The sequence below is a fragment of the Gopherus evgoodei genome, chromosome 10 (assembly GCF_007399415.2).
Source record: "Gopherus evgoodei ecotype Sinaloan lineage chromosome 10, rGopEvg1_v1.p, whole genome shotgun sequence".
Lineage (NCBI taxonomy): Eukaryota > Metazoa > Chordata > Testudines > Testudinidae > Gopherus > Gopherus evgoodei.
The window spans coordinates 76,611,500-76,632,793 of NC_044331.1; the positions used below are offsets into that span (position 1 = coordinate 76,611,500).

Genomic DNA, 21,294 nt, shown 5'->3' on the forward strand with positions numbered 1-21,294 from the left:
ACAAACCCCATGATACAGGGGAAGGGCGCTGGCTAGTTTGTGAATTGGGGTTTTCCTGAGGGGCATCTGCTGGAGGGGCCGAGCCTGCTTCCCTTCGCAGCTCAGAGCAGCAGCCAAAGGAGCTCTGCGCTGCAAGGTTCGGAAAATCCAGAGGGCCATCTCCAAAGCAAGTCCCTTGAGGGGCACTTTGCCCTGTCCTACCATTCAGCTATTACGTGTCCCCTTTGCTCTGACTGCATTGTGACTCCTCCTGCTGCTGTTCCCACCCCCCTGCTCTGCTCTCCCTGCCTGTAACAGGTGCTTAGAGCAAGAAGGCCAGCAAATGGAGTGAAGCGTGGGCAGCTTGTGGGGATGATTTAGGTAAGCCAGGGTCTGTCTCTGTTCCCTTTTTGTTCTAAAGTTACATTGAACCCAGCAAGGCCTAAGCAGGCTCCAAACCACTGCCCCCAAAATGGAGCTTAGGGAGGTTTTATTGGATCCAGTTTATTTTTCACACCAAGAACAATTCCTTGAACACAGCAGGCCTGTAACAGGGGCACTGATCTTTGTCCCAGGTCTGCACTAGAACTATATACATTGTAGAGATGTACAGTATTAACAAGAAGGGGGGAGTGGTGATGCCCCTTTCTGCTGCTGGCAGCGAGCATGTGCCCTCCAGGGGCCCTGACTGCACTCTGGCAATAGGAACATTTAGCAGAGTATGCAGTGCTAACTAAAGACAATTGGGGACTGACTGCTTGGTGCTTCCCATCCAGCGGTGGAGGCTGGCTGATTCTCCTGTGGGGTGAGTTACGCTAGTCTCCTTATGGGGAGTAGGGGGCGGCCTGCAAAACTGGAGAGCAGTATGTGTGTGGCCTGCTTTGGTACTGCTGAATTAAGCGATAGCTGGGCCTGCTTTGTCATGCTGCAAACTCAGGCTCTTGCGCCCTGGCCTGGGACAAGCATGGCTGCACTGGGGATCTACATGATTCCCTGGAGGCTCAAGGGCAGTTCTTGTGCCTGTCTCTGCAGCCCTCAGCTGGCAGGGGCATGGAGTGGAAATGGACGGGGGGTGCTTCCAGGGCTCAATGGAGTAAAGTCAAGCTAATGTTCACAGTTCTTTAGACCATTAATAAGGCAGCAAGAGCCTTGAGCTGTCTTCCTGCGGTTACCTGCTTCTGTTCCAATTAAAGGGTATCTCTAGGCACTGCTGTGCAGGTGGCCTAGCCCTGCTGTTCTGAGTATGCCACAGCACAGAAGCCAGACACTAGCCTTCTGTGGTTTTGTGTCAGCCTGGAGAGCTCGCAAGGGGGGGTTAGATGCCTTGCCCATGAGGCTGCACAGAACCCTGTGGCGTGGTGGGTAGGCTAACCCCCCACTTCCATCTTACAGTGATTAGTTTGTGGTTTTACCACTGACTTCAAAGTGCAAGAGTAAGAGGGGAGGGTGTTCTCCCTCTATGCTTGCTAAACCACACACATAGCCTGCAACAGCCTAGAATATACTTGTAATTAAAACATTTCACTCCATGGTAGAGCAGCCACCTTGCTTTGCTGGTGGCAGCAGAGAGCTGAGTGACTTGTGTGGGCTCTTGGGAATAAGCAGTTCAAGCTGTGACAGACTTTCCAAAAAGGGGGAATGTCTCTTTCAAGGCCAGACATTGTTTAACATCATCAGCATGTCAGCAGCAGCCAAGGTATGTAGATGGGATGGTGCATGGGAGACAGAATCAGACCTGTGGAGCACTCCCCAGCTCTGCCTGTATGTTACAGCACTGGCTACACTTTTTTTAAAACTACCTCTGATTTGGCATCCACATGCAGCCACCCTCAGAGCTACTTTTATTTCGATTTACAAACCTGCTGTGGCCTTCAACCTGGCTACTGGCCATCTGACTGCTGCCCTTTCCACTTCGTCAAGTCCAGCTGCAAAAGTAGTGGTGCCTTCAAAAGTGTGACCCTAGCTTGATGTGGGGGTGGTTTGACTTCTTTGCTTACTAATGAGCTACAGGCTGCCTGCTAAGGATTTCTGGCTTCTTCCACTAATCTAACCTCCTGCCCCATTTTTGTCCTTTAGGACTACAGGGGTGTTAATGGGCCCCTTCTCCTTGACTGGTTAGACTAGGTGGTAAGTATTTACGCTAAACTGCTTGTTGGATCTTGTAGTTAGCAGTGCCCCTCCCAGCCCTGCAGCAGTGCTCTGTGTAGCTCAAAAGTTTGTGTCTCTTTCTCTCACCAGCAGTAGTTGGTCTAAGATAACCTCCCCGCACTGTGTCTCTCCCATAGCCTGCATAGGATAAGGCATCATCCATGCAGCCAAAGAGACCACCTAAGAGCAGCCACTCTGTGTGGGTTGCAGCCATGTCTCCATTTTGTAAAATGGTCAGCGCAGGTTGTACCCTGTGAGTACTGTACCAAAACAAGAGGTCATATTGGTTCACCTTGGCTGGGGGCTTCACAGGGTAACAGCCTCTCCCCAGGCCAATGGTGCTGAAAGCTGTTGACACAGAGAAGGTTTTAACACTGGCTCCCCTGTGCAATAGGGCTAATGCCAGAGCCGGGGCGTGACCCGCTCGCTGGTGGGATGGTGATGTGGAAAGGAGAAGGACCCTTCCAGCAACGCCCTCCTGCCAAGCCTGGGAGCAGTTGCAGCTGCTCTCATGCTCTTTCCTCGCTGCTGTAGCCACTTTCCAGTGCAGGGCCCAGGGGTGATGGGCCTAGCGCTTAACAGCAGCAAGGCACTACACTAAGGCAGGGTGAACTGACTCAGGCTGTGGAGGGTGTGACTATAACACATCAGTTCCACCATAATAGCCCCATGTGTCAGCTTACGGTGCTAAAGCCTGTCCCTGGAAAGTCACAGCTGGACTTTCTACTCTCTGTACAGCCTCACAGTCATTTCCGGCACCCAGGCTGTTCTGTCATTTCTTAGTATGTAAGCCCCCCCACCCCCAACCTCTGGAATCCAGCTTGACGGGTAAGAGAGGGACATTCTGCTGTCACCTTTCACAGCCTGGCCACCCAGGAACCACAGTTGGTAATAAACGTTACCTGGCAGTTCTGGCCTATGATAACTGTAATTGTTATGTTAATCACCAGGCATTCAAAATCTCCCAGATGCCAGGGCTAGGTAATGCAATAATTGCAACAGCAGCTGCTGTGGGCCCCCAAGTCCCAATCAGGCAAGTTCATCTACCAGGCCTGCCATGTGGAAGGGATAGCTCAGTGGTCTGAGCATTGGCCTGCTAAACCCAGGGCTGTGAGTTCAATCCTTAAGGGGGCTACTTAGGGATCTGGGGCAAAATCAGTACTTGGGCCTGGTAGTGAAGGCAGGGGGCTGGACTCAATGACCCTTCAGGCTCCCTTCCAGTTCTAGGAGATAGGTATATCTCCATTATTTTATTTATTTATAGCGCAGAGGAATGGAATAGCTTGTTCCTAACCTCGATGGAGCCCACGAGCACGCTGACTGCCTGGAACGGGATCTCCCCTCTGCAGAGAGGAGCATGGGGTAGGCAGTTACGGAGGGGCTATGCAAACTCCATGCTGAGGTTGGCAGGGTGAAGGACGTCAGCTGTAAAATGAGCCCATGGGATACATCTGTGAGTGGAGGGGTGTTTGGATTGTAAAGTTCCCTCCCCGCACTCACTCAGCAGTGCAGAGCAGAACAGAGATACCCAGCAGTCTGAAAAGCAAATTGAGAACAGTTCTTTAGTCCTGGAATGGTGCAATTTCAACTGGATCCTCCAGATTCCAAGTACAGTCTCTGCCCATCCCACCAGGTTTCGCGTAGTTGGCCTTGACAGCAGCTTCGTTTGCAGGGGGCTATGGCCAGGCCCTTGCAACATGAGCGTTAAGAGGACGATGATGAGCTGGAGCTGATTTTCTTGGCTATTTCCATGTCAGACTTAGCAACCAGAAACCGCAGCTTCTTCCCTCCGGACCGGATGAGCTCCACTGCACTGGAGACCAGACAACAGGCACAGAGAGGTTAATGTCCCGGCCCCATGCTCACTAGCCAGAGCAGCAGCTGGCTGGTGTGATACACTGAGGATTCTTCTAGTTCGCTCTTGGGGAGCCCAGGTTGGGCTGGCAATCCTGTGGGAGCCTCTCCCTCTGCTCCACCCCGTACTTGCCCTTGGCACAGCAAATGCTAGGCAGGCTTTAGAGACAAGGTCCCAAGAGCCAGGCTTCACTGCGTTCCGTGGGGTAGCTGCTGTTGAGGTTTACTTGGTGGGTGGAGGGCTTTACAGTTATTCATCTCCCCCACTTCTCTAACCTCCTCCAGCTCCCCACTAATCGGCTTCTATCCCATCTCTCCCCCTTACACTTGCTGTCCGGCTCACGTATCTCTTTGTTCACATCAAAGAAAGCCAGGAGAGGCTGAGGCTTTAATTTAATTGTCCTGTGGAAGCATTAAGTGAGTTTGGAGCTGGGCTGCAGCCAGCTGCTTGCCCTCATGGTGATACTCAGCACTAGGCTGCTCCTTGCTCCCATTACAAGTTGTCTTTCCCCCCACACCACCCGAGAGCTGGATCACTGCCTGATCCCAGGAGACACACACATCAGCAGAGGTTATTTGTCTTCTGGAGTTGTTTTTAATCCCACGAGGGTCGCAGCCTGCACTGACCTCACAGAGCAACCTCACTTATAAGCAACAAGTATTTCTTGCAATGCCCGGAGCTGTTACGTCCTCCTGTAGCCGAGGCTCACGCTGGGGCTTTCTAAGGGCCAGGCCAATTGCAGAGGCTGCTGCTCCTTCCAACTGAATGGACCCTGAGCCACCATTCAACGAAATGCCACTGGAGGGGTTATCTTCAAAGGGTCAGACTAACTGGTGTGGTGGCCAGGGATGGAGTGTGTCCTGCTCTAGCAGGTGGACTCCAGGGCAGGGAAATACATGCCCAGTCTGGCAGGAGAGCACTGATCTTTCACCAGACACACACTTTTTGCCATCAGTAGCTATTTGAAACTCCTGGCTCCCCTGCTTTCCCTCAAACTTTCTTTGCTGATGCCAGTTTGCTATCCACATGGCAGCTCTCCTGCCTTCCCTGGGGTACAGAACATTCCCTTCTGCTACTAGCCCAGGCATCACCAGGAGCAACTAGGAGACTGTGAGCCTGCTCTGTATAGGAGTTTAAAATGCCTGCAGCTGCTGGAAATAGCTGTAGCGATGACTTTCTCCTGCACCGTTGAGTACTGGGCCAAGTCTCCAGTAGGGCGAGGCCTGGGGTTTTGCAACATACATCACTGCCTTCAAAGCCTCCCACACCCCAGCTTTTTGTTTTGTTTACCTCTGGTAATCTGCTCCAATCAGACTGGTGCCGTTAACAGCCAGGATGCGGTCTCCTATGGAGAGTCTGCCATCTGAGGCTGCAGGACTGTCCTGGATGAGGGTCCTGATGTAGATGCCAGGAGAATTCAAAGGGGTGTGCTGTCAGCAATTAACAACAGTCAGTACCAGGGAAGAGGGGAGACAGGTTCTGCACAAGGCAAAGGGATACACAACTTCTCGGACTCGACATCTGTGGGGCGGCAGTATTGGGAACCTTAGTGTCCACTGCTGACGAGCTGCTGCAGGCATTTCAAACTCTTGCTCACAGCAGGCTTACAAAACACTGGAATCAATCGTCAAAAGCAACTGAACGACTGACATGCCATAGTCCCCTTTTTAAGTTGCTTTGGGGAGTCTAAGGGCCCCTGACTTTCAATAAGCTACCAAGTATCAGTCACTTTTGAAAATGGGACTTTGGCATTTCTGAAAATGGTACTGCCCTGTGTGGGGTGGGTTTTGGTTGCTTTTTTAATCACCTGTAGCAGCCCAGGCCCCAGCTACAGAAAGGTTCCCAAAGTTGCTAATGCTGGTAGAGCTGAATCTATGTGAGCAATGGTGAGGCACTTGTAGAACATTTTCCAAGTGCAGGTGACATCACAAGAGAAAAGGTGAACACTAGTTGTGTGTGCATGAAATAGATTTTGCAGTCTATCCCCACCACCTACAGAGGGAGACCTAGGATCAGTGACTTCCCCCAGCTTATGCATTCCTACGGACTGAGAAGATGCCAAACACGTGCCCTAGTTCCTTTGTGCGCTCAGGGGGAGTCTCATGACCTGCTCCAAGAATTCTGCAGTACCAACAGGCCAAGCATCTCCAAGTGCCAGGGCAAGGCTGCTGCAGAGCGAGGAGGAAAAGGAGCTCGCTGAAATGCTGAGGGCCTGGCATCTACTGCTACCTGTGGACCTCCTGGGGGTCCTAGTAGCAAGCTGGGTGTTTGAAGCCCTGGGCTACAGGAGAGCTCTAATCCAAGCAGAATGCAGGGCAGCCCTCAGCCCAGTTTGTACCTCCAGGTGGACAGAGGAGACTGCTGGCCACACTTCCCTTGTTCATTTTAATTATGGGAGAAGAACAATCAACAAGCCAGGCAGGACAAGGCTCCTTCCCTGAGTGCACATGAAATACAATCAGAACTAGGGGTAAGGCCTTATTTTCTACAGATTAATGCACTGCTGAGAAAGCCCCCCGGTTACACTGACCCATTGCACTAAACCAGATTGCAACCCCTAGTGCATGAGAGCAGGGACGTTCCTGTGACTTTTCTGCTTGCACTCAGCATTGGCTATTCTGAGCATGTGCCGTGAATGCAGGGCAGGACAAACCATTTCATTCCTACTCAGGAATGAGCTCTTGGAGGATGCCCTCCACCTGGCCAGCATCCCGGCCAGATTTTTTTTTGACATTCACCCATCACTTGTGATGGGGCAGGAAAGACCTTTCCTTAGGCTTGCATCCTAGTCTTGCAACCTTCTTCCGCAAAGGACTCTAGCAAGTGCGTTGGGCATATCTAATGTAATTGATTCTCCACAGGCCTTGAGGCAGCTTTGATAGAAGCATTACAGCTAGGTCTGAGCTAGCAGGTGTCTGATTTCTTACAGGGCCTTATTGGGCTCTATCAGTATAACCTAAGAGATCATGGCACTTGCATTCACCTCAGAGATTAATCCAAGCAACTTGGTCAGATTTCTTAGGAAAGGAAGCCTGGGCTACCTATAGGACATACACCCGGCGTTAGCTTTATAGGTCATTTTCATCTTCATATAATACATTCCCTGCAGCACGAGCCCAGGTCTAACTATTCTGCGAGGCAGAGCGGAAGGTACTCACCAAGCCATCAATCAGTCCCATCCCCAGCCCAATGGGCCCTTTTGCCAACTCCACTACAAAGACGTAGCAGAAATCATCCGTGGCTGAGCTGCGACTGGAGGACGCTGGCGTGGGATAGTCATAGGGCAGCGGAGAACATCCTGGGGCCAAAGAGATGGTGTTTCAGGAGGGCAGACAAGTATTATTCACCCAATCCAGCCTGCTCCTCTCTGCACGGAGCTCCCCCTTTCCTGCCCCACTGGCAATCACAGCTGGAATAAGCAGTGTATCAGCCAGGCTCCCTGGAGTGCCTCTGTGCCTGGCAGCAGCACACCTGTCGGGCCGGCGGAGGAGAGCTCCCTTCATGTGGGCTTTGCCAAACTGCCCATGCAATGACACTCAGGGAGTGCAGTGGCAGAGCCAGCACTAGGCATAAGCAGACTAAGAAATTGTTTAGGGCCTTGAACAACTCAAGGAGGTCTTGTATTTGTATGTGTTTGGGGGGGGGCCCAAAATATTCCTGCTTAGGGCCTGCACCAGCCCCCGATAGCTGGGGACAGACAGTGAAAATGGCAGAAAATGCTTCCCGAGGAGGGGCTCGGCCCAGAGAGGCGAGCCTGCTGGCGGCAGGAGCCATTAAACATCAGTCTAGAACGTCAGACATTGGTCAATAACGTGGACAAGCCCGGGGGAGGCAGGCTGGCTGGTGAAAGCACTCTGCCCTCTTCCCCTGGCCTGTCTGGAGAACTCCAGAGCCCGTTGGCCTTAAAAGCCCAAAGGGGCCTCTCCAACTGTGGCCAAGTGTTGCCCTCACACCGATTCTTGGATAAGGTTTTAGGCCTTGGCTCAGGCCGCTTGCCCAACCACGGCTGAATGTCTGCACATACAGAAACTGGGCTGCACAAATCCTGAGGGCACAAAATGACACTTTGGGTTGCTACCCCTTTGAACATCTGGCCCTAAACAGCTCTGCAGGGTTTCAGGAGTTAATGGGCAAGTTTTTTTCAGCAGCAGGAGCATTCTCCGAATAAATGGTGGCACGAGAACAAGAAAGGCCGTTCAGTTCCTCCAGCATGTTGGATTTTGCAGAACTGAAATTTTTTGGCTACGGCTTGGTAGGTGACGCCAATGAAGGCTCAAGCTGGCCATGACTCCACTCTGCATTCATGAATACGGCGGAGCCCAGTCAGCCAGGAGAGTCTGCCTTCCCCTCCTGGCCCCCACAGTGACCTTATAAAACACTCCTGGAGTGTTGCGTTCTCACATGGACACAGCCTGCTCCTGTGGCTCTGCGGCTGGAATCCACCCAGCTCTGCGTGGTGCTTTGGCTCTAGCACGGTCGGACTGACATCTGGGTTCTATTTGCCGGCCTTTTGTTTCCTCTCCTGGCTCACAGCTGGAGATGGAGGGACTGGGGTTTTAAAAATAAACACATGGGCGTAATCACCCTGCCATTGGCCACGAGAAACGCAGCTGCCAATATGTGCAAAGTGTGGGATTTTCCACTAGCTGCTGTTTCAGGAGTGCCCCCTCTGATGCCCAGGTGTCTCACAAACACCTTCCTGCCTCTGTTCAGTTCCATCTACTGGACACTGGGTCACGCATTTGAACCAATTAATTGCTACTTCTTCAGGAGGTGCAGCTGGATTTAGATGCCAAGCACCCACTGAGTCCCTGCAAACATCTGAAATGGAAGCACAAGGCCTCTGCTTGCTTCTGGGAGCAAGGTAATAACATAGTCTTTCTTTTACGCTGAACCCGAAGGATCCCAAAGGCCCTTGACAGTCTGTGCACATACAGCCACTGGCACGCTGCAGGGTGGTAGCTCACTGGCTAATGGCAAAGGGCAAGAAGGAAGGGAAAGGGGGGCTTTGGCCAAAGGCGCCTGCTCTTACAGAAAGCATCAAAGGCTCTTCAGTGCCCCCACAGAGCAGCCAGGCCTTTGGGACGGAGCTCGCTGTAGCTGGCTGGGATGATAAAGGTTAAGGTGACCTCGGCTGGGGCCAGGGCATGCAGGGATTGCTCACCTGATGGTTCAGGCTAGATTGTGGCACAGAGGTCATGCTGCTCGCAGTAATTGTGAATTTTCATGCAGACTGTGACCCCTGCAGCCCTCTGGGCCCCACTCCAGCTATTGTGACTCACGTGGTCGCAGTACAATTCTGATTCAGCCGTCCGCCCCACCATCGATGGAGGCAGAGGCGCGGATGCACCAAATCTGATTGGTGGTGCCACCTAGCCCACAGGGTTTCAATAACTGAAGCAGGGAGCTGGCCCCAGCCCCGCGGGACAGAAGCTGCTGGTGTGGGGTGAGTGCAGGGTGGGTTCACTCTCCAACCCCTCCCACTCCTGGGCCGTGTCCCTTCCGTGACGATGGGTTTTTTTTCCACCAACCTCTGCTGTGAAATTGACTAATCATTAGCATGACAAACCATCGCCTTGCTGATGGTTAAGCCATGAAGTCTTCCCCTGTGGCAAGAAGCAAAGAGGCCAGGCCATGGAGAACCAGTGGTGCTGGATTATGCTCTGTCCTCCTGGTGCCATGCTTGTCTGACCCCAGTCTGTTCTCCTGGGGTGCACACTTGGTGTGTTCCCTACAGGAAGCAGTTCCTAGAGGAACTGACATTGCAAGACAGAGCCTAACCCACAAGCTCTGGGGCTTTGAGGGCAGGAACGGTTCGCAGTACCTTCAGGGGTGGTGGCTTTGGTGCCATTGAGTCCATCCTTCCTGGGGTCCTGGAGGATTTTCCCACAGCTGGTGCTCTGAGGGGATTCTGGGCTTCCAGGGTCAAAGTTCAGAGGCGTATTGGGAGGGGTCAGTAAGCAGGAGGGATCCACTGGCGACACGCTGGCCTTGGAAAGGGTTTTTTTCCCCAGACTGCTGTGCAGCGGCAGATGCCTGAGTTTTTCTTGTGTCTCACTGGTGTAATAGTCTCTGGAGGATCTGCTCATATCTGTGGGGAGCGGAGAGCTCCCAGCAGCCTCTGCTTCAGCACAGCTTCCTGGACTTCTGTAATCCGACTGGCCAAAGGAATTCCCCAGGGCTGGCAAGGTGAGTGCGTTCTCAGGCACCTCAGGGGTGTTTTGGCTGGTGGGCACATCTTTCTTTAAAGGGAGAAAAATACAGAGCATTAGCCTGGCCCCTCTAGCGATCTAGGCTACCCCTCACCTGAGTATCTGACCTCCACCGGAGGCAGGGAGGTGACCTAGTAACTCGGGAGTATTTGGCCCTTCTGCCAAAGAGCTTGAACTTGGGGCAAACGTGCAGCAGTGTGACCCCTCCTGGGGGGCTGGGGCAGGGCTGTGAGCCCCATGAGTCAGCACGAGGAAGCAGAGCCCAGAGAGGGGAAATGACTTGGGTCACAGGAGGAGGCAACGTCAGAGTTGGGCAGAGACCCCAAAGTTTCTGAGTCCTCATCTGTCCTGAACACAGCACGCTCCGCCCCCAGGTAAAGCCAGCCTGTCTGTGGTTGCGCCGCCATGCAGGAGGCACAGCTCATTAAGGTCCATTGCCCAGATGGGTGCAGGTTCACACCTGGATTCGTCTCGGTACATCAGTGGGTCCCAAAGCTTTAGTGATTAGGAGTTAGTTAGGGCTTGTCTACATGGGGCAATTTACCAGCATCATATAACGCTCTAGTTACGCTGGTATAACTCCCCGTGCAGACACCTGCCCGAGCAGCAGGAGCTAAACTGGAAACAGGCACTCTTGCTCCCCTTCGGGCATTGCATTGCTGTAACGATAGAAGTAGAATTAAGCCAGTACATCTCCCTGTGTAGACATGCCTTAGATTCACCCCTTGTATGCCAGCACAGACTGGAGGGATCCCATGTGTATAAGGGGGTGGGGGTGGCGGTGGGGAATCCCTGTCCTTTTCCAGCTCCCAACCTGCATCTGATGACTCGACTCTCTCCTTTTTGCAGGCACCTTCACTCCATGCATTGCTAGCAGCCCAGCTCCCTCATGCGACTGTGGAAGCAGGACACCGGGCCCTCTCCTGTCTGAGCCAGGCCCATATCCTGCCAGACGAGGCTCCCCGTTGCCTGTTACTCACACTCCCCCTCAGCCAGGCGGCGCTGGCATGGCAGTACACTGCTCCCCTCTTTGGTACCCCAATCGTTCCAAGGTTCTGCAAGGGCCAGTCTCTTGCTGGCTCGTTTCCGAGGACCAGGACCAACCCGAGACTTTACACACCAGCTGCTTTCCCAGCACTGGGGCAGATGCCAAGGAAGTCGAGGAAATGCTCCAAACGCAGAGCCCTCCAGGCACCCTCAGGGGTCGGCTGGGAGTGGGGGGTAATCTGAGGTAACCCAGCATCCTCCTCTTGCTGCAGAGGGGAGCTGCACGGCAATGGCCAGGAGCCGGCTATGCACATGCTGGCTGCAGAGGGGGAGGCAGGAGGATTTCATGTCACTCCCTGCCCGAGAACTGCTCCCTCCCCGGGAGTGCCGCAGGAGAGGGTTGTCAGCGATGCTGAGCCCCAACGGCACTTTACACACATTTGCTAATTAACAGTAACCCCACAAATGCCTGCGTGTGGACGGGAGAGCAGGCCAGGCTGTTTACACCCCTTGGAGGGGGAGGGGCATTCCTTGGAGCCCAGAGCCACCCCATACTCCCCACTTCTACAGGGACGAGACAGGAAGGGCACAGACGAGGGAAAGGCCGCACTGCAAACTGGCACCTCCCTCCCCCTCCTTGCTAACAATCTTGTGTCCTTTCTCCACACCTCCCCGCCCTCCTCCAGGCAAGGGGATTAGTGGGGCTAATCCCGCCCAGCAGCGGGCAGGTTCCTCTCCTTTGAGATATCAGCTCGCTAGGGCTTCCCAGCCCCTGCGGCCCACAAGGCAGCCCCAGCTCCAGTAAACGCCTAGGGCTGGTGCAAAGCCAAAGGCATAGAGCCTGTGGAGTCTGGGCAGTCGCACTGGTCTGGCTGGCACAATCACAGGGCCTGTGGAAACGGGGCCGTGCTTAGACTACCCCAGCCAGGCACTAACACAGGCTTCCTCCTGGGCTCAGCCTGTGAAGAGAGGGGCTCCCTCCCTCCCTTCCACGCTTCATGATCAGGCTCTAGGGCCCAACAGCCACCTGGCAAACAATGCAGCGGGGGCTCCTTTACCCTGTACAGTCAGCACGTGCGTCCCTCCCAAAGCAGATGCAGGTGGGAGTTTAGGATAAATAATCCAGGCAGAAGTGCAGCAGACATGGCAGACGCAAACCCATTGCAGGTCAGCTGCAGGGAACTAGAGCTCTGCACTGTCCACAGTCACTGAGTTTGCTGACCCGTGCTCTAGCCCAGGGGGGTCTCAACCTTCTTTTTGTTCTAACCCCCCCATGCAATAAAAACTCTACGGCCCACCTGTGCCACAACCACTGCTTTTCTGCATACAAAAGCCAGGGCTGGCATTGGGGAGGGGGGGGTAGCAAGCAGAGCAATTACCTGGGGCCCCATGCAACAGGAGCCCCCACAAAGCTACATTGCTCCAGTTTCGGCTTCAGCCCTGGGCCCCAGCGAGTCTAATTCTGGCCCTGCTTGGCAGCCCCCTAGAGGGCCCCAGATCCCTTGCTGAGACCCACTGCTCTAGCCATTAAAGAATGCACAGCGCATTAAAGAATGCACATCCTACAGGAAAGGAAAGAAGCAGAGAGAGTCACCTGTTGTATTTTCTGGCTGAATCTCCCCTGGATTTTATTGCACCTCCCTCTAGTGGTCACATCTTGCCTAATGCTCCTGGATACCTGCACCTCCCTCTAACTCATCAATCAGATGAAAACGGTGCCACTTGCCCCAATAAAGTCTAAGCTAATTGGACTGGACTAACGAGTCCCAGGGAGCAGCGGAGGCCACTGTGGCAATGTCAGCCACTGCCCAGCAAACCTAGCGAGAGAGCAGGGGCATGTTTGCTGGGCTCAGCTACAGCGAGGCGTGAGGGGCTTAGAATATGGAACGTGTGAATCAGTAACTCCTGGCTAATAGGATAAAAGCAGAGGGAGCGGCAGGCGGCGGCGTGGATCGAAGCGGAGGGAGCGGCAGGCGGCGGCGGCGTGGATCGAAGCGGAGGGGGGAGCGGCAGGCGGCGGCGTGGATCGAAGGGGGGGAGGGAGCAGCAGGCGGCGGCGTGGTTCGAAGGGGAGGGAGTAGCTATGGGCAGTATGGTCTGGCAGATAAGAGCATGGGACTCAGAGGTGAAGGTGAGATCGTGGGAGATCTGGGCAGGATGGCCAGGGATCTATGATGTTCCCAAGAGAGGGCTAGCAGGGACAATGCTCTCCCTCTGTCAGTGACTGCTACCTTCAGGGGCTCCAACTCTGGCAAGTCACTTGCGTGGGGGCTCTTGCTCTGCAGACTCCACAGGAAGTGACGGATGTACAGGAGATGCCGGTACACATTATCGTCCAGCGTCTCCACCTCCAAGTCCACCTTAAATCCTTCACTTGGCAGGACGATGGGCGGGTGGTTATCAAAGGACTCCAGCACTTCGTCTGCAAAACACAGAGGGAAGCTGGTGCTGGTATGTGACTCACCTGAGCCCCAGCCCTGCTCCCGGACTGTGGAGCCATTGCTCTTTCCCAGGCCCTGCAAGCCAAGTATTTGCATGGGAACCAATCCCAGCATCCTCTAGGTCACAACCCCACAAAACTGGCCTCCAGAGGATGCTAGATAATGCCTGCACTCTGCTTAGCTCCCCTAGGTCGTGCCCCTTGGGTTGTTCAGAACCTTTATCCCCTCCCGTCCTTGTCATTTAGAAAAGGGTTCCACAGCTTCTCAGATCCACTGCTCTGGGGCCGTCCCCGCTACATCTTGTAGCTGTTGCTAGAAGAGCCGTAATCCAGTCTCTTGTACTCCTTGATCAGTTTCCACCCACTTCACTGTGTCCTGATCTCTCTTTTCTCCAATAGCCAAGAGCATGCTGCTGGGCCCTCGGGAAAGTGCTGACTCCCTCCCATGTCACAGCACAGTATGTCTGGGTACATGCCAGTGGAGGAAGGCTGGTCTAGTGGTTAGGGTGCCAGCCTGGGACTTCAGAGAGCTGGGTGCAATGCCCTGCTCCACCGCTTGCCCCGGGTGAGTCAAAGTCACTCAGAGCCTTGTCTGGTCAATGAGGGTGAGTACTGCCAGAATGTTAAAGCCTGTGAGGTGCTCAGCTCTATGGTAAGGGTGGGATATAAATACCCTTATGGCATTGATAGCACAGGTACAGGCAACATTCACCCACCGGGTGAGTCACATGTCCCCTGTATCTGTCGGGGAAGACTGTGATTCCCCCCCATTGTTAGCTCCCCACCCATGGCCTGGCATACACAGAAGTGCACTGGAGTGGCTCAACCCAGAGTCAGGACACCCCAAGTTCAGGCTGACAGTGCAGCCCCAGCTCATGGTGTGTGTCTAGGTAGAGCAGCACATGGGGGCCATGCTCTGTAGTCCCTACCATACCAGGCTCAGCCTTCAGCCCAAACTCCCTTTGCCTCAGGGCAATTCAAGGACCCCCTCATGTTACAGGCCCGTAGTTCTTTGTGGCTGTCCATGGTCATGCAGGAACCCCTGTAAAGCACAGGCGGTTACAAGCCCAATGAAAACACTCAAGGAACCAGCAAAACTCAGGATAACCAACCTGTACTGGCAGGTCTGAGAAAAGTACTTACCGGGAAGGATCCTCATGCAGGTTTCACTGCCCTTCAGGAGTGCAGAGGACACAGAACAATCACAACAGAAGTGCTACTGAGGTCACAGATTCACACCCTATCAGTGCAATGCAGCCACACCAGCGCTGTGTGCTCACCTGTCCTGAAGGCTGCAGGGCTGTCCCCATGCCAGGGCTGCCAGGCTGCGACACACCCCACATCGGACGTTGCCTGGTACTGAGTCAGGATGTGATGGAGCTGAGCAGGACTCAGGGTGGGGAACTCGGCTCTCAGCAATGGCCAGGTCATCTGAGCAAAGCAAGGGAGAGCTGGGGTGAAGGCCTCTGGACGGTGCACAGGGAAGATGGCAGGGAGTGAAGCAGTTTTATTAACAGGGAATGAGCTTCGCGTGGCTCTTCAGCAAGCGAGCGGCATGCTAAGGGGTCTAGAGAGCCTAGGGGTGAAGGCACAGCTGCAGCACAGAGAGAGCACCACTGATGCTCAGCTGTGCATTTGCGTCGCTGCTACTTCCAATACGTGAGCTGCCTACTGAAGCCAAGGACAGGATGTAAGACACAGAAAGCCTGAAATGCTACCTCGTGCTACCAATGCCTCATGCTGCTGCTTGCTACCCAAATGGGTGCAGACGTTGGTCAAGAGGATTTGCTCCCCACCCCAAGGTTTGGCTTTGAAACAAGGTGACCCATTTCCTGGGAAATAATAGCCCGGATTTTGGGGGGCAAATACATTCCCGCAAATCGGCCCCTTAGTCCTCATATTCCAAGCTGGCTGTCCCAGTTTGGCATGCAGAGCCAGTAGGCGTGAGCATGTCTTGGGCAACAGAGCCATTCCCTGCCTGGAGCTTGCAAAGGTGCCGCCCAGAGGCACAGTTTGAAAGCCTGGCTCGAGAGCAACATCACATTCTGTGGAAAGGATCAGATTCACCCAGAACCCAAACGGACCTGAGTTAGATTTTGTGTGTCTGATGCTGGCATGTCAGATCCAGTGCAATTTCTGGAGGGAACCCTGCCTTCCACTCCTACCTCAGGGATCTCCCATCTTGGCCCAATGTCAGGGAAATGGCATTGATTTCCCCACACCCTCTGCTCTGATGAGCAGGCCTTTGATGTCCCATGATGCTTCTAATGGGAAAAGGGAGGGAAGCTGCATATGAAATAGACTGTGCTCCTTCTGGCTGCCTGCCTTGGAGAGCTGACCCCTCAGCGTGGGGAGCACCAGCTTGGGGAGCCCCACCTAATAATTGGCCCTCCCAAACAATCCCCATGATGTTCACAAGAGGTCTCCTGCCACTTGCAGGCCCAGACCCTCCAAGGGATCTGATTGGATTCAATGGGAGTTAGGCGGCTACAGGCTTTTAAGGATCTGGTCCCCAAAGGCCACTGATACCCTGGGCAAGAAGCCCACGCACGTCTCACCTGCGCCAGCTGGGAGCTCGGCATGGCCAGCAGGTGAGCCACGCTGGAGAGCTTGCTGAAGAACTGCTCGGCCAGGTGCCCGAAGCCCACACCCCGCATCCACTCCAGGAGGAGCCGCAGGCTGGCGCGGATCTTCACTCCTTTTGACCAGTGGAAGCAACCCAAGGAGGAGCCTGTGGATAGGGCAGGGAAGAGAGAATGAACAGCCACATGCAGTGCTGCTTTAACTTCACTTGCAGTAGGCACCCAGCCCTGCCACAATACAGACAGCTATAGGCTTCAGAAGACACATGCCGACTCCACTCCCTGGCACAGATACAGCATGAAGGCAGTCGCTCTGTCCACCCCACCAACATGCTCAGCCAAGGAGACATCAGCCGGCTCAGTCACTTGGCTGGCAGAAAGCAGCCCCCTCCAGCCAGAGCCTGCATATTGGGTGCTACAGCGCCTGACTCGGCCTAGCTGCACATGCTCACCCTGCTCTGACAGACGCCAGCGCGTGCTGGGCACAGCAAAACATTGGCCATGAGAAGTGAGATTCCGTCTGCTCTGTGTGGACACTAGAGCCCCCAGGGCATCTTTCGTAAGTGCTTTAGCATAGTGTTGTACAGGGTGCTATTTGGAGGTTAGCTGCCAGCCTTCTCCCCAGAGGTGGCTGCATTTCAGTTGTGCTGTGTGTGACATTTCCAAAGCGGCTGGGCATCATGCCACATGACAGGGGATAGCTGCATACAGCACATTTCAGATGGATGCAGATAAATGTCCAGGTGCAGAAGTCTCCTACGAGCAAAACCTGGGGCTGTGGTGAAGGGAGGAAACATTTTTTTCAAGCTACCATTTAAACAAACATCTCCTAATCTGCAGCCTCTGCCTTCCCCAGCCAGAGTCTCTGCAGAGGCCCCAGGAGGCTATCCCAGAGCTCCTGTATTGCCCACGAGGAGGACTCCACCTCCACCAGCCCCTGCATCCAGAAACTGATTCACCCGCTTGGCCTGTGCACGGCAGGCAACTCTCTACATAGCCCTTGTCCCGTTCTCCCAGCGCAGTGCGGGCATGGGGGATGTCTCTGCGTCATCCATCAGATAATGACTGACCTGAGCTTGCTGTCAGCCAGATTCCTAATCTCTCTAGACTCCTCAGCTGCACCCAGGTAACGCGAGGCCATAGAGCTGGGGCAGCAGAAACAACAGTGGCTGACCCTAAGATTTTATTGCGAGAGATGCACAATGTCAGTGCTCAGATCCAGTTTCTAATGCAGGACGGGTTCTTCCGCCTTCCCCTCCATGATCCTGCATGGGGGTGACCCAGCACTTCTCTTCCCCCTGTGATCTGGGGCTCTGAGGTGAGGCCCATCTCTGAGAACACAGGAGGCAGAGCATGGCACACAACACGGCCCAGGCGAGAAGCCCGCTGTCCCAGGGGACAGCAGGATTTCACACTCTAATCTGCTCCAATCAGCACCCACGTGCAGGAAATCAACTCGGGAGACAAACATTTGAAAGCTAATGCTGACCTTAATAGGCAGCGAGCCAAGCCTCAGCCTGTGGGCCCATGGAAATGGGAGGGGGGGGGCAGGGAAGGGAGCTGGTGCTCCAGTTAAAAGGAAGAACCAACAGCGGCAGGAGGCTGTGAGCCAACAGGGCTGGGTTGCTCCAGCACCCACCGCCCTCCACACTGGTGTACGGGGAGACTTTGGCAAACCAGTAAAGTGCCTGAAACCACTATGTCTTATTGTTAAAGACAGCCTAGTCAGCAAGCTGTTAAAAGCAAGTCTCAGCTTGACCAAGGCAGGAGCGGAGGGGGATTTAGGGTACCACCGAAAGGGCAGCTTGACCCCACGTCCTCCCTGATCAGAACTGAGTTAAATTTGCTGATAAATGCATTTGAAAAGAGCAGGATATACCCTCAGGAATGTCTGTTGGGGTCTCAAGGCTGCAGGCTCTGGAAAGAGCCACACCTGGTTAATCAATAAACAGAAGGAACCTCTTGCTCGATCATTAAAACTGCTTACTGAACAAGGTTTCTTTAATTACTAATGTATAAATAAGGGGAAAAAGCTTGAGATAGGTGGGACTCGTTTCGGGATTGGCCTCTCCCTCTGGATGCATCTTGTGTTCCCCAGCGGCAGACGGGCTGCCGCTGTATCACTCGAAAGCCACACTCAGCTTTGGTAATTATCAAGGATTGGGAGTGTTTTACTAACTTGTTGTGGACGTGTGTAAGTGCTTGAGACTAAGTAAAGTTTAGCTTTAAGTGAAAGCACTCCTGTGTTGTCCTGTTTGTGCAGCCATCTATCTGTCAGTCTCCCCTGATTTATTTCCTGATACCACCTCACACAGAGTAAAGTTACCAAGAGCTTTGGATTGGAAGAACCCCGGGTAACATGGGGAGTTACTGAGCCCCCTTCCCCATGTCCCAAAGTGTGATCCAGAATCTGACCCTTCCCTCACATCGCCGCCCGACACCACACTTGAGCCAGCAGGCTGGGAGGAACTTTGAGCTGGGTGTAGAGCCCATCTCTGCTGGCGGTATTGGGCCTGATCCTGCCCCAGAGGGTCCATAGCCCCTTTGCCAGGGACTTCACTGGGAGCAGGATGGCGCCCGTGCTATAGCAGAGGGCACTAGTGTATTGGACCTAGGGCTAATTTAGCCTCATCCAGGTCCTAATTCCATCACCCCACTGGACCATGTGCTCTATACTGCAACCCCGCTGCATGGACACAAAACTATCTGCTCTTCCAGCAATGCCAAAGGCTGCATGGAAAACATAACGCTGGCAGACAAGCCTCAGGCTTGGGGCTCCCTATTCGATGTTCTATCTCGAAAGGTTCCGTGCTTCCTGCAGCAAACCGCCTTGCGCAGGACCCACACGCTGGGCCCTGCCAGCCTCACTAATGGGTGAGAGTCAGAAATGCCAAGGCCCGAAGGGACCACTGTGCTCACCTAGCCTGACCTCCTGGATAACACAGGCCAGGGAGCATCCCTAAAATAATTCCTAGAGCAGGTCTGTTAAAAAAACATCCAATCTGGATTTTAAAATCGACCCTGAGTAAACTGTTCCGGGGTTAGTTACCCTCTCTGTCAAAAACGTGCACCTTATTTCTAGTCAGCATTTGTCTAGCTTCTCCGTCCAGCCATTGGATTGTGTTAGACCTTTCTCTGCCAGCCTGAGGAGCCTGTTCTTAACTGTTTGTTCCCCGGGCAGATTTGTGATCAAATCACCTCTTAACCTTCTCTTTGGTAAGCTAAATAGATAGACTCAAAGCGTTCAATCACTAGAAGGCAGGTTTTCTAATCCACTAATCATTCTAGTGGCTTTCTTCTGACTCCTCTTCAATTTAGCAACATCCTTCTTGAATCGTGGGCACCAGAACTGGACACAGTACTCTGGTAGTGATCACACCAAACATGGGTGCTGACTCCGTGGGTGCTGTGGGGCTGGAGCACCCACAGGGGAAAATTAGTGGATGCTCTGCACCCACCGGCAGCCTCGCCTCCTCCTGCCCCTGCCTTGCCTCGTCCCGCTCTCCCCCTCCTGAGCGCACCGCATCCCCGCTACTCTCCCTCCCTCCCCGTGCTTCCCGGTCACTGCTTAACAGCTGTTTGGCAGCACTTTGGAGTTTCCAGGAGGGAGGGGGAGGAGCAAGGATGCGGCGCACCCAGGGGAGGAGGTGGAAAAGAGGAGGAGCAGGGGTAGGGATGTGGGGGAGGGGGTGGAATTGGGGTGAGGCAGGGGCAGGGCCGTGGGAGGGGGGATCGAGGACCCACAGGGCAGAGGGGAAGTTGGTGCCTATGACGTCAAATACAAAAGTAAAATAACTTCTCTACTTCTGGAGAGTTCCCTGTTTATGCATCCCAGGGTCACTGTTAGCCTTTTGGCCACAGCGTCAGAGTGGGAGCTCGTGTTCAGCTGATTATCCCCTACACCCCTTCATCTGTTTCAGTCACTGCTTCCTGTAAGTATGGCCAACATTCTTTGTTCCTAGCTGTAGACATTTACATTTACGCCCAGTTTACCAAGCAATCCCGATCACTCTGTATCGGTGACCACTCCCTCCGTTTTTCTGTCATCTATAAATCTTATCAGTGATTTATGATTTCCTCCAGGCGATTGATAAAAATGTTAAATAGCGCAGGGCCAAGAACCGATCCCTGCCGGACCCCACTGGAAACACACTCGCTTGATGATGACTCCCTGTTTACCATTACATTTTGAGACCTATCAGTTAGGCAGTTTTTAATCCATTTGATGTGTGCCATGGTAATTTGATATGATTGTTATTTTTGGGTCGCTATGAAGCTCCCTTGCCTTGGCCCAGCTCAGAGAGGCTTTTATTATCTGTGTTGTGGTGGCACCTGGGGCCGCAATCTCAGAGCAGGTGTTACTCGCCATCCTAGGCACTGCCCCAAGCACCTTGCAATCAGTCTGGGTTTGGTTGCAGGTCCAGTCCAATACTGGATGGGGGATGGTTTTCTGTCTGCAGTCTTGATGCATCCAAGAGTCTATGAAAACAGTGGCTCTCGGGAAATCCTCACCATTCACACTGGCAAAAAAGTCTTAGAAGTTGGGTAAAACCGTGCAAGATGAGTTGATTGCATGGAGTTCAATGGGAGTTAGCTACGTGTTTCGCAGAACAGGTATAGGAACACTGGCATGCTTAAAGTTAAGCATGTGCTTAAGGGCTTTGGTGAATCAGGGCCAAATGGAGGAGTCCAAGCTCCAGAACTGACAGCCTGGCACCTTCTAAAGTTACCTTATATTTGAAACAACAACGACAAAGCTCTAAATCCAGGGGCCGTCATGGCTGTGGCTCAACAACATAGTCGCTGGCACTGCAAAGGGGCGGACAGCTAGCAGGAAAGCCCACACTGGAGCACACAGTTTCCCTTCCACTTTTTGTTCGTGCTTAGTGGACCATCTGACACGGCAGAGGGAGCCGTGCTGGCAGAGCCTGCTGCTCACCACAGAGACTCTGTTTGTAAGTGGGGCGGAGCTGGGCAGGAAGAGGGACAGAGGCCTGACAGGGCTGAGTGGCAAAATTAGGTTAATTCTTTAAGCACCCAACTCCTATTAACTCATATGGTATTAGCTGCAATACACCTGGCGGTGAGGAG

The 21,294-nt window shown here is 53.6% G+C and overlaps 1 protein-coding gene across 6 annotated transcripts in view; it reads right to left on the reverse strand.

Annotated features, from left to right (window-relative positions):
• Positions 1-3,321: 3,321 nt before the first annotated feature.
• RADIL (Rap associating with DIL domain) overlaps positions 3,322-21,294 on the reverse strand; it is a 71,761-nt gene continuing 53,788 nt past the window's right edge. For 4 of the 6 annotated variants that reach the window (XM_030577012.1, XM_030577017.1, XM_030577016.1 and 1 more), the window contains 7 exons: positions 16,180-16,352; positions 14,902-15,052; positions 13,413-13,603; positions 9,807-10,224; positions 7,141-7,280; positions 5,273-5,412; positions 3,322-3,940 (listed from right to left, as the gene is read on the reverse strand). In XM_030577012.1, the coding sequence (XP_030432872.1) occupies positions 3,832-3,940; positions 5,273-5,412; positions 7,141-7,280; positions 9,807-10,224; positions 13,413-13,603; positions 14,902-15,052; positions 16,180-16,352 (1,322 nt within the window). In that variant the 3' untranslated portion in view covers positions 3,322-3,831. Of the gene's footprint in view, positions 3,941-5,272; positions 5,413-7,140; positions 7,281-9,806; positions 10,225-10,654; positions 10,854-13,412; positions 13,604-14,901; positions 15,053-16,179; positions 16,353-21,294 lie in introns of those variants that run through there. The other 2 variants (XM_030577013.1, XR_004002237.1) reach the window with 2 other exon arrangements.